Source organism: Crocodylus porosus, unplaced genomic scaffold (assembly GCF_001723895.1).
Source record: "Crocodylus porosus isolate Cpor-Errol unplaced genomic scaffold, CroPor_comp1, whole genome shotgun sequence".
NCBI lineage: Eukaryota > Metazoa > Chordata > Crocodylia > Crocodylidae > Crocodylus > Crocodylus porosus.
In genome coordinates, this window is record NW_017728922.1 from 883,992 (window position 1) to 895,521 (window position 11,530).

At 51.9% G+C, this 11,530-nt stretch overlaps 1 protein-coding gene across 1 annotated transcript in view; it reads left to right on the plus strand.

Annotated features, from left to right (window-relative positions):
* Window positions 1–11,530, plus strand: part of BPIFB6 (BPI fold containing family B member 6) — a 39,322-nt gene that overhangs the window by 17,751 nt on the left and 10,041 nt on the right. Inside the window, exons 2-12 of the mRNA XM_019539783.1 lie at window positions 2,516–2,723; window positions 3,628–3,727; window positions 4,676–4,780; window positions 5,495–5,641; window positions 6,830–6,893; window positions 7,325–7,385; window positions 8,355–8,446; window positions 8,674–8,850; window positions 10,050–10,103; window positions 10,588–10,758; window positions 11,019–11,086. Coding sequence (XP_019395328.1) covers window positions 2,600–2,723; window positions 3,628–3,727; window positions 4,676–4,780; window positions 5,495–5,641; window positions 6,830–6,893; window positions 7,325–7,385; window positions 8,355–8,446; window positions 8,674–8,850; window positions 10,050–10,103; window positions 10,588–10,758; window positions 11,019–11,086 — 1,163 coding nt within the window. The 5' untranslated portion in view covers window positions 2,516–2,599. The remainder of the gene's footprint in view (window positions 1–2,515; window positions 2,724–3,627; window positions 3,728–4,675; window positions 4,781–5,494; window positions 5,642–6,829; window positions 6,894–7,324; window positions 7,386–8,354; window positions 8,447–8,673; window positions 8,851–10,049; window positions 10,104–10,587; window positions 10,759–11,018; window positions 11,087–11,530) is intronic.

The window sequence follows — 11,530 nt, forward strand, 5'->3', positions numbered from 1 at the left end:
GCAGCGCGAGCCAGAAACTTCAGCTTGATGCATTTACGAAGACTAAGAAAGGACTGAATGTGGATTGTTAGCATGCGCACACAGAGCCAGGGTAGGGGTGATTAATCAGTCAGGAAAAATCAAATATACCCCTCCCTCCCCCAAAGCTGCCACTTGACGAAGATGAAGGTGCCTGAAGGCCCATGGAAACATCTGCAGGGAGAGAGAAGTTTCGCCATTCAAAACTCTGGAGCATTTTAGCTCTGACCAGGCCTTATAAGTTGAGCTAACAAAGAAGCATTTTATTACAGGACAGTGAGCTGAGCACACGCCTGCCCTTCTTAAGCCACCTTCTCGTGTGACTAATGCTGATGGTGCCCTCTGCCGCACTTAGTCCTGGCCCGTTATCATCATTTTCAATGGATGGGGATAAGCGGAGGGGATAAGAAAACCCGTGTCTTTTAGACATGGCTTTCTATCTCTGCCTGCCCGTCCCAGTGGGGATTTAATTAGATGTCATCTTATAGGGTAATGGTGGATCAATTTACCAGCACAAAAGCATCTTTCTAACCTGATGGGCAGTTAAGCTGGAGCTGACTGTAAATCTTTAATTCCTATTAGATAAGAGATAAATCTTCCAGCTTGGGTTTGGTGCCTGGGAGGAAGACCTCAGGCATGCTTCTGAAAGGAAGATATTAAGAGGTTTTAGCTTCAGGAAACACTATGTAGAAATAGAGAGAGGGAATCAATCACTTGCCTGTTACTATTTTCTTTGGATGTGGTTATGGATGCCCACGATCATCGGTTTTGGTCCTCAGAGTGGTGGGTAAACCTCAAATACTCAGCAAAGCCTTGATACCCCTTGATACCAGGGGTATCAAGGAGGTGTCAATACTGAGATGCACAGGCATACCCCGATATAAATACAGGTAAACCGAGACTGCAGGTGCATGGATGACTGCCCCCAAATACTTCTTCACGCTTTGTCTTGGTGTCTTTAATCTACAAAACCGGGTTGGAAATGTAGTAAGAACAGCATTTCCCGAAAGATTTGTTTTCAGTTGTCTCTCTTTGTCTGGAGTGGAAATAGCAGGGGAAAGCAGTTACAGCTCTGCCTTCAGCCCTGATCAGAGCCGAGGAGGATGGAGAATTAGAAGTGATGGGGAAGGCAATGAGCTGAGATCGGTAGAGCAGACGCGCATAAGAAAGCAGTGAAGTGCCTTTATTATCCCTGGGAAAAAATAGTGTTGGTTTTCTTTCTTTTTGGCCCCTTTCTTCTGTCTTCCTCTAAGATGTGGCATCATTAACGCTGGTGGGACTGAGCAAGAACATCAAGTCTGGACACTTCCCTGCTGTCAACGTGCCGGTGGCAGAGCTAGACACGGCATTTGAGAGTCCTGGCTCCCTGATCCCTGCTCCGACCCCTGAACATCAATGCATTGTGAACCTTGGCCAACGCCACGGAAATCAATAGTCTCCCCACCTAGTTCCACTGGCTTATAGATCAGCCCCCATTTCCTTGGAGATTTGTACGAGGTTGGCAAATGCCTTTTGTTGTGAGCGGGTGCCCGGCGGCAGATCTCACGGGGAAGGTGTACCGCGGAGCCCATCTCTCCAGAAGCAGAACTGCCATGTTGAGCCTCTGCTTCCTCCCTCCCCATTTCCATTTGTACCATCATTCATATCCTTTTTTCTCATTCAAGACATGAAAACACTGTCTTTGTGCATTTGCATGAGGCCGGCTCTGCTGGAAATTGAGCAAGACTGTTGGCTCCATGCACATGCTGAACATTCATCTGATACCCATGGCCCAGACCGTCACATTCATTAGCAACATTATTTATATTGGAAGATGCCAGAAACCACACAGGAGTTAATTTTACATCGTTAATTATCCTGCCTTTTAATCCGTCCTTTCCCTTTTCTTTTCCTTCCTCCCCCCATGCTCATTCAGGATTTTCATATATAAAGGCAGCCGCTCCTGGGTCACCGGGAGCAGGGAGCGCAGGCTCTGGCGGGTCCCGAGTAGGTCTTGCACCGAAGAGGCACCTGTGAAGGTGAGAGCAATGCATTTCCTTGACAAAGGCTCCGGTGGTGGGAGATGCCGAGGCTGATGGCAGCACGCTAGTTTGGTGCACCAAGGCCATGGAGGGGGAAAGCCATGGGGTCTGTACAGACTTTTGCAGGTCTCAGACCTTTTTAATGCGTTAAAAATCATCTAACTGTTAAGCCAGAGGGTCTTTACCATCCTTTGGCTTTTGCTGGGGCAATGGGGATGTGACAGGCCTACGTGCAGGAAGACGCATGCCCATTTGGACCAGAGCAATCCTGTGCTAACTCTCTTTGCTGAGTGAATTTCTTTGCTGGGAAAATAACCTGATACCTTGGGTGCTTATAGGCATGGGTGGGTCTAGTAGTCCAGGTCTCTGCCTTTAGATCCAGGTCAAGGGACGAGGCAGTGTGCACAGGTGTTATATGGGTCCTCCCACCCCACCACAAAATGAGCTTTCACTTTGATTTTTCTCTTATTGTCAAGAGATCAGGGGCTGACGGTCTCCTGCTCATTTTGGCTGAAACTTCTGCTTAGGACTGTTTGTTGCCCGCTGGGACACCGCGCGCCATGCCGGAGCTGCCGAGGTTCAGGATTTGCTGCGTTTTCTTCCTTTGTGGCTGGCTGGTCTCGTCTCACGGGGCCGATGCTCCCGGGGCCGTTCTCAGGATCGATATTGAAACGATCGATCAAGGTGAGTTAAGCAGCCTGGCGGTCGATGAGGCCGCAGCTGTGTGTTGCATTTCAATGGCAGAGCACTTCACATTTAAGCCCCTGGGGACTGCTCCGGACCCGAGGTCTCACAGTTTCTAGGGTCGGAAGGGACCTGAGCAGATCATGGAGTCCCTTCCGACCCTAGAAACTGTGAGACCTCGGGTCCGGAGCAGTCCCCAGGGGCTTAAATGTGTCTCAAGCCTGGGCCCTGGCTCTGATGCTGCAAAGGGGTGCGTCGCAGTAAAATAAGCTGCAAGGCGTGGAGCTGGCTCTGCATGACTTCCAGGCCATGCAACAGGAGGGGGGAACTGCCCGCATCCTCACTACAACTTAGGGACGCCCCAGAGCTAATCTAGACTGTGTCTGGGGTCAAGCCAACCTCCACTCAGGGAGACGGAGGTCCTGAAGGTGGTATGAAGCCACTGCGCAGGCCCAGGTTGCACCAGTGACGACCTGAGCAAATGTAGGACCATTGGCCTGGAAAAGGTCTCCTGAGCCACCGTCAATGCAGTCTTCAGCCTTCCCAGATGATTATTTACCGAGGGAGTCCTAGGCAGTCTGGCTTTTTTGTTTGCGGTGTTAGTTCGTGGGAGCCTGGAGAATCCGGCTCATTGAATAAGAGCTGTTTCACATCTAGCACTGAACGGCCTGGGCAGCAGAAATGGGCTACAGCCCCCACGGAGCCGCGACTGCGCAGATTGCTAATCATTTTCCCTGTGCAAATCCCCCGCCTGCTGCTCCACTCAGACCAACGCTTACCGGGGCAGAAATCCCGGGGCCATGAATGATTTACCTGCGATGAGGAGTTTCTCCTCGCCCCCCATCCTCGTCCCTGCAGAGACCAGGGGTCTTTTCTAAGCACGGTTTTTGTGGAAACTTTCCAGCTGTCAACACTGCCATGGCCGAGAGCAACGTGCTGCAGAAACTGGCAGAAGCCGCGTCAAAAAAGCAGCCAGGAGTTAAACCCATCAAAGGCATCACGGGGTGAGTTGAAGATTGCAGCTGTGCACTCTTTGATGGTGAAATATGGTGGGGAAAAGCGTTCGGGATGGAAGCGTCCGCCCAAAGGCAGAAGCAGCAAATGAATCTGAAGACACCAACAGGCGTGATTTCAATGGAAAGCGGCGTGCCGGTAATACAAGCCTCGCTTCCTACAGAAGTAAGGAGGAGGTGTAACCGGGGGGCAACCCAGCACGATAACCGCTACTTCAAAGCTGCGCAGACATTAATCCTGTAGCCCTTGCTTATTTTGGGAGCAGACTTGTACAATGTGCACGTGGTGTGGCCCCTCGGGAGCTTTCCTGGAGGCAAACGGTGCCAGAGACGGAGGGGACGAGAGTGCAGGTGTTTGAAAGGGCCGGGATCACCCACGTCAGGGGTGCTGCGTGCATCCCTGCATAGCCCTGGGTCACTTTTTTGAATGAAAATGTGTGGGGCAAAATGGGCAGACGAGGTTCCTTGGGTAAATGTGTGATCTCTCTTATTAGACCGACTAAATAGCTGGAAAAAGTGTTCTTTGCAAGCTTTTGGGTACAAACACCCTATGCCTGAAGGGTTTTGAATGGACCCAAAAACCAGTTTTTTATTTCCTTAAGACATTTCTGCTTCAACTTAACCAGGACCCTTATTTTCCCCGATCCTTTTGGTTTGGTCACTAAGTAGGAAAACTCGGGGCACTGGCTCATGGCAGACCCAGCTTGGCTCTGCACACAAAACTCTTGCTGTTCTGCAGCAGATCTCCCTCCTGGGCCTCGTTTTTTGGGGGAAAATGATTAAAGAAACTCTTGTGTGGACCAAAAACCCAGAGTCAGCACAGCATTTTGATGCTTTAGGTTTGTTTTCTGGCCAGCCCCATTGCATTGCATGTAGACAGACTTACTGCTCTGCTAACACCTCTTTCCTTGCTCCGGTGCCTCTGTCTTTCTCCCCTAGGTTAAAAGTGAAAGATCTTCAGCCCCCGGAGATCTCTCTGATGTTTGTACCGGGGATGGGGCTGTTCATGGCCGTTCTCACCAAAATAACCATTGCTGGGAAAAGGTGAGTGGGAGATGTGGGAGGGCGCTGCACTCGAGCGAGTCGTGTGAACTGGCAATGCTGTACGACCCCGTGCATCGCTCCCTTCCAGGAAGGTCCATGTCAGACAAAAGACACGATGAGCTGCTCTTACCCCTGGCAGACATGGTTTTTGGGGTAAATCCGATACATTTTATTAGATCAACTCAAATAGGTGGAAGAATTCTTCTTTGCAAGTTTTCGGGTGCACAACCCTTTCCGTCTGTGCATTCAGCATTTTGGCTCATCCACAATCCCCTTAGCACAGCACAGTTATAGGCCTTATATCTGCATCCCCAGCTGGTGGATATAATATCCCAGGTCTCCATCAAGCAAGACAACCTGGAAAGGAGTGAGAGAGAGGTCAGTTTAGGGGAACTGGAGCGCCACGAGATAAAAAGGCAAGGCAAGCCACCTTGGTCTCACTTTATACACAATTTATTCTCAGTCTTGCGGCTCCCTTTTCTATAACAGCCCCCCTCCAGCTCCCTGAGCCCTTTTAGCAATATTCAAAGGTTACGATTAAAAAATGCTGCTGCTCGTGGATGCTGCTCGATCTTTCGAGCTCGGAAAGGCCAGGCTTGCTCCGTATTGCCGGGTCGGTGCTCGCTGAGGCTAATCCCCGAGCGGTCGGGGGGCAGGATGCTGGGAGCCGAACCAGGAGCACGTGTGGACCTGACTGAGTTTTGCTCTGCGCAGCTTCATAGGTGGCAATATGGAAATCTCACTGGTGGCAAACATGACCGCGAAGAACAAGCTGTCGCAGGATGACTCGGGGAGCCTGAAATTCAGCGTTGAGAACTGCCAGATTGCTATTGTTAGTGTTAAAACCAACCTTCCCAGCAGGTGAGTGGTCGGGGCGGCTCCTGCCATAGGGAACAAAGAAGGGCAATGTGCACCAGGTTTGCCAGTATGAATAATGCCGTAATGTTTGCTGTGTGCCCAGCTCAGCGTCCAGGGCGCGTTGTAAATCATGGGTTTGAAAATCAGAGCCGGATTCTGCACAAAAAGAGCAATGACCTCGTTCCGTTTGTGGGCAGGGCGGGGACGTGACTTGGGCATCGGTACTGCACCGGCTGCCTTTCCCGGGTGAAGTGCCCCAACATTTGTCCCCGTGGGCAACAAGTGATATTGGGGGCAGGAGTTCAGATGCAAAAATATATTGGCTGAAGCAGGAAAGAGATTGATTGAAAAACAAGATATTTCAGTTGGGAAATGCTGCTGCTTTTGCTCTTTTGGAGTCGTAGCTTGGGGACCTTAGGCTCCTGCTCTCCTCGGGTGAGAGACTGCATCTCCCAACGCCCTTCACCTTGGAGAAGAGAGGGGGAGATGTTGATTAACGGGGGGAGCCGAGCCCCGAGAGGAGAGGGTGTGCAAGAGACCATGAAGCATGGCAACACCTTTCCTGCAGTGAAATAGTTCAGTTTCCAGGTGATTTTTTTAAGGGAAAAAAATGCTAACTTGCCATAGAAAGGAAGTTTTTGTTTTTGTTTTTACAGATAAAGAGTTCCCCCCGCCACCCAAAACCCACTTTCTGCTCAAATCATTTGTGACAGGAAACTTTGGCTCCATTCAATTAACTTTGCGGCGGCTACACCGGAGGGTGGAGATGCATCAGCCCTGCAACACGGCCCCATTCTCCTAGAGGTGGCAACTCTTTGATGTTGCCCACTGTGCCATCTTCAGTCACTTGTCTCCAGGGATCCTGGTTTTCAAACATCCCCAATTTTCAGTTAAAAAAAATTAACCCTAAATCCACATTTTTCCATGATTTAACTGAAACACCACTATATATATATATACATATAAATAGATAGCTAGATAGATAGATAGATAGATAGATATTTTAGTGGTGTTTCATTTAAATTATGGAAAAATGTGGATTTAGGGTTACTTTTTTTAACCAAAAATTGAAGATTTTTTTTAAACTGGAGAGAGCCAAACTCCCTGCATATCGCTCTCTGGTTTTCAGCGGAGGACTGTTAGTATTGTGACCCTCTCTAGTGACTGTGTTGCTTTGTTACCTTTGCTCAGCATGCTCCCCAAAGTGGTGAACAAGTTTCTGGACAGCACCCTTCAGAAGGTCATGCCAGGCCTGGTAAGTCTGAGCACGTGCGTCCCCCGTTGGCCATTGTTCCTCCCAGGAGTAGTTCTTCCTTAGGATTTAGTGAAAGTTTTATTTGTTTAACTTTGGCCTTTAAAGAAGCACCGGCTTTTGTAAAAACGGTGTTTGTTTTTGGTTCTACTAACTGCACGGGTGCACGGATGCGTGTACACACACACGCACATGCACACGTGCATTATCCCTGCACCTCGTGATATGAAGGAACTGGAAAACAGCGCGCACAGGGGTAAGAGGGGCCTCCTTTATCCGACATGGCCGTGCTGCCGGCTGGGCGGACGCTGAGCTGTAGGGACCTACCTCGCTGCAGCAGCCGGAGTGCAAGGTGTTCACCCGAGCAAGAGTTCATGCCTGCCTCTGCGTTGCCCGCGTCTCATGAGAGCTGTTCTTTTCCTCTCGCTCTGCAGCTGTGTCCAGCGGTGGGTGCTGTCCTTGGACTCATGAACGTCAAGTTTGACACCATGATGGGTAAGTTGGTGGCTTCCTCTTATCCCCCTCTCCCCTTTCCTGCGACGTGGAATGAACCTACCAAAACCCAACGCCTGCCTGCACAGTCGGGCTACGGAGACCGAGCAAAAGGCCAGACGGGACTAAGCCCAGCATGAGCCCCCTGCTTCAAGGCACTCCAGAAATGTCCAGGACCTGCAAGGGTGCAGGGAAGGCCCTGATCCTGTGCCGGTTGCCTTAGCTGGTCCACCCCTTCACTGCTCCTCCTTCAGGAGGAGACGTCCCTATCAGGGACAGCATTGGAGCATGCGCTTAGCACTGGAAAGATGCTCGAGTCCCAGTGAAGTCACACGTGCTTCAGATTAAGCCTGTTGAATGCTTTGCTGACCTGGGACCTCAGCAGGTAGCTCGTTGTTCTGCAGACCCCTCAGGCCATGGCCACCCAGTGCATTCTCCATTGCGGGCCCTTGGCAAGCGCCGCGGCTCCATGCAACCTGCCTCTTAGCCCAAGGCCATGCAGTCGTGTCTGTGCAATGCTGGCAGCTGGCTAATTAGCACAGGCTGGGCTGATTGACACCACTGCTCACCAGTGCTAATTAGCCTGCCTGGTTAAGCCAAAGCGCTCAGAAGGGATGCTGCCATGCAGCTGCGTGTGGTTCCCTTCCTGGTCTCACGCAGAGGTGTGCAACACGTGGCCCTCACTGCAATCCCGGTGGCCCATGGATCTCTTTGCTAAAGTGCTTTATGAGACAACCTGGGATTTGCAAAGACAAACAGGCATCCCGTATCCTCTTGACATGTTCTGGTCTCCTGCTGGCATGCGTGCTGGGGGCCTGCATCCTACCAGAGTGGGTCCTGCCCACGACAGTCCTGCGCTGCACGGCTTTCCTTGCAAATGGCCCTGGCTCGCACCCACTCTGCACAGTCCTGGTCTGCAGCAGCTGCAGGGCTCACCACAGTGGGTTGAAATGCACCGTCTGCTCTCTGCAGCCCAGATGTCCCTCGGTGCCCTGGGGATCATCCAATACACTTTGCTGAGCCCGCCGATCATAAGCCAAGATTTCATAGAGCTGGATCTCAAGGTAAGTGCCGTTGCCGGGGTGGTCCTCCAAGAAGCCTCCTGGGGCTGTGCAGGACAGGACTGGGGGCTGTGAGCAGTGCAGTGGGCAGTTTCTCCATCCAGCTCTTCACACGGAGGCTATTGCCCGGCACGTTTTTCACCACGAGGCCACTTGTCCTGCCCTTCGTCACCCCCCGCCCCCTGCTGCTGAGCCTCACCCGTGACACAGGTCTCTGCCTGTCCTTTCAGCCCGTTCTCCAGCACCAGGGGGGAGATCCAGTTGACATTCCTGCAGACCCGCCAGCCCTGGCCTCCCTGCCGCCAAAAACAGAGCCTGGTACCCAGATTATCCTGTCGGCGAATTTCCTGGCCGGGGAGCTGACGCTCCTGCAAGCATCCTTCGACCTGAACATCACGGATAACCCGGTGAGCAATCTGCTTCTGACCTCCGCTGCCAGGGGAAGATCGAGGACTTTGCAAAGGTGCAGATGGCATGATGCCCCATCACATAAAGCTCAGCATATATTTTTCTCCAGTTAGAAAGAAACTAGAGACTTTATTCATAAACTAGAGCCCCCCGGGATGTATTAATCAGTTTAAATTTGAAGCAACTGCCATGGAATGCATGTTAATTTGCTATATCATATATTAGGTGTGAAAACATGACAAAGTAGGCAAAGAAGAATCAAAATGTGTTGTTTTATTAGATTTAAATGGACATCTCTTTTTTTCAGATTTGTATGACAAAATCTAGTATTTTGACAATGCGAAAGTTATTTCCATACCTGAGTTAAGGGCTTTAGCTAGGGCTAAAAACAGTCTGCAAGGCTGTGAAGTCGGAGCTGCCTTACCAGGAGCAGCTTGTAGACAGCAGAACTGCAGAAGAAACGGTAGCTTTAAATGGCACATCCAGGCTGTTGAAAAGGAGAGAGTGTCCTAACCCCTGGGGAATGAAGAGTTTAGTAGGAATCAGGTGGATGATGACCTCAGCCATGATGTCAAGTGACTGCCTGGGGGCTGCCTGAATAGAAATGCTGCTGCCACTGCTGGGCAGGTGGTTGGAAACTTTGGGTCAACCAGGAATCAAAGTGGGGGTGCGACGGCCCCAGTGCTCCCGCCCCGGATCCTCCCTGGTCTGGTGCTTTCCCTGAAAAACCTTGATGCCTTTTCAGGCAAGTCACATGCCTACACCCCTGCTTACACCACGCTTACGCCCCAATACCTTGCACTTGGAGATAATTTTAGCTGCTTGTTATCACTAAAATGGGGCAGCTTGTGCACGGGAAACCTGATGTGGCGGTGGGCATAAGCCCAGCCTGTGCCCTCTCCCAGCTTCCCCAGCATAGGGGTGGGTGGAGGCAGCAGTGCGTGGGCCAGGGGTTGCAGCTGGAGTAACTTAGCATCCCTAGGATTGCTCAATACTTGTGTTGGGGCCAAAGCAGGCTCCGATGTCCGGGAGTGAGAAGGGTGGTGGAAGCCCATCAGTGCTCCCTCGCAGCACGCCCCTGCCCCTGCCCCTGCCCCTGCCGTTTCATGGTTTTCCTACTCCTGGATGATTTCTCTTCCCCACCTGCACCCTTCCTTTTCATTGCTTAATGCACCACCTCTTTGTGTCCTCCTGACAGGCTCTCGGGCTCCCCCCGCTGACAACAGCCACCCTCGCCTCTTTGCTCCCAGAGGTGGGTGAACTTCAGTGCGGGTCTCCCCTTGACCTCCAAGGGGCTCCTGGAGATGCAGATGCAGTGCTCCAAGTGTCCCCGCTGGAGGGAGTGACCCTGGCTGGTTTCCTGAGCTCAGGCTTGCTCTCCCTTCGCTGGGGAGACGCGCTGCCTGACGAATTCGTTTCACTTGCGTTGCCGGGTGTCTTAACGCGGGGCGTCAGGAGTTCCTGCCAGCGGGTGCAGCGCCAGCCTGCGGGCTTGCATGCCAACAGCCTCCTCACTCGCTTGCACGTGCGCTCAGTGTGCAATGCACTACAGCAGAGAGGGCCTGCACATTCCTGGGGAAAAGGGAGGAATGTGGTGCTTGCATGAAGCGGGGCAATGTGGAGGCAGGTTTAGTAGAGCTCCTGGGGAACTGCAGGACTTCCCAGTCTGGGGCCTTCCTTCCTAGGCGCTAGAGGGACTGCTGGTTGCCTGGCCTCTCTGTTTCGACTCTTCCTAGGTCTCCGAGTTGCTGCCTCCCTCAAAGCCCCTGGTGATTGAACTCAGAGTCACAAAACCACCTCTGGTCACCATCAAAGAGGACAAAAGCCTCCTGCACCTCTTTACCACCATGGAGTTCCTCTCTGGTGACCCCAGTGACAGCCACGATCCCCTCTTCGTCCTGGAGACTGTAAGTGGAAATCATCTGTGGTCCATCCAGAGTTCACCCGAGGGGTCCCTGGGTCTCTGCAGGGTGGGGCAAGGGGGTACGGGGCTCTCTGTGCCAACTTTGCACCCCTTGGGGAGTGCTGTGAAGCCCCATCGAGCCCGATCTGGCAGGTTAAGGCCCTCTTTGCATTGCCGTGTGTATGGGCAGAGATCGGGCTCCCCGTCCTCGTGCAGGGCTGCCCTGATGTCTGATACTGGCTCACTTTCCTCTTTCCCTGGCAGCACATCAATCTGAACACCCGGTTCTCTGTTCACGAAGAGAAGCTGCACATCTCCGTCGCCCTGGACAGGTAACTTGGCTTGCCAGCATTTCTTTCCATGGTTCCTCCTTGCGAGCATCTAATCTTGGTGCATGTCTGCTGCCTCCCTTGGGAGCAGAAAAAAAAGCATCGCGAGCAGTGGTAGGGGAGGTTGGTCGGACTTTTCTTGCAGTAGTGAGTGTTGACACTTTGGGGTTAAAAACCAATGAGAAAATCATTACAGCAAGTGAACAAAAAGGGGATTCAGTTTCTCTTCCTTCCCCACCTCCTCTGTGATATTCATTATTGCCTAATGTATAATTATCTACTATAGAGCTGGGCGCCATCCCAACGCAGCCAGGCTGAGCTGGCCAGGAAAGCAGGTCTGGGATTAAATGTTGTCCTGTCTCCCCCCCCGGCGGTTAATGCCAACGTGGTGAAACCCAAGCGCAGGGCTCTGCTTCAATTGTCTTTATTTTTGTCTCAAAAACGTTG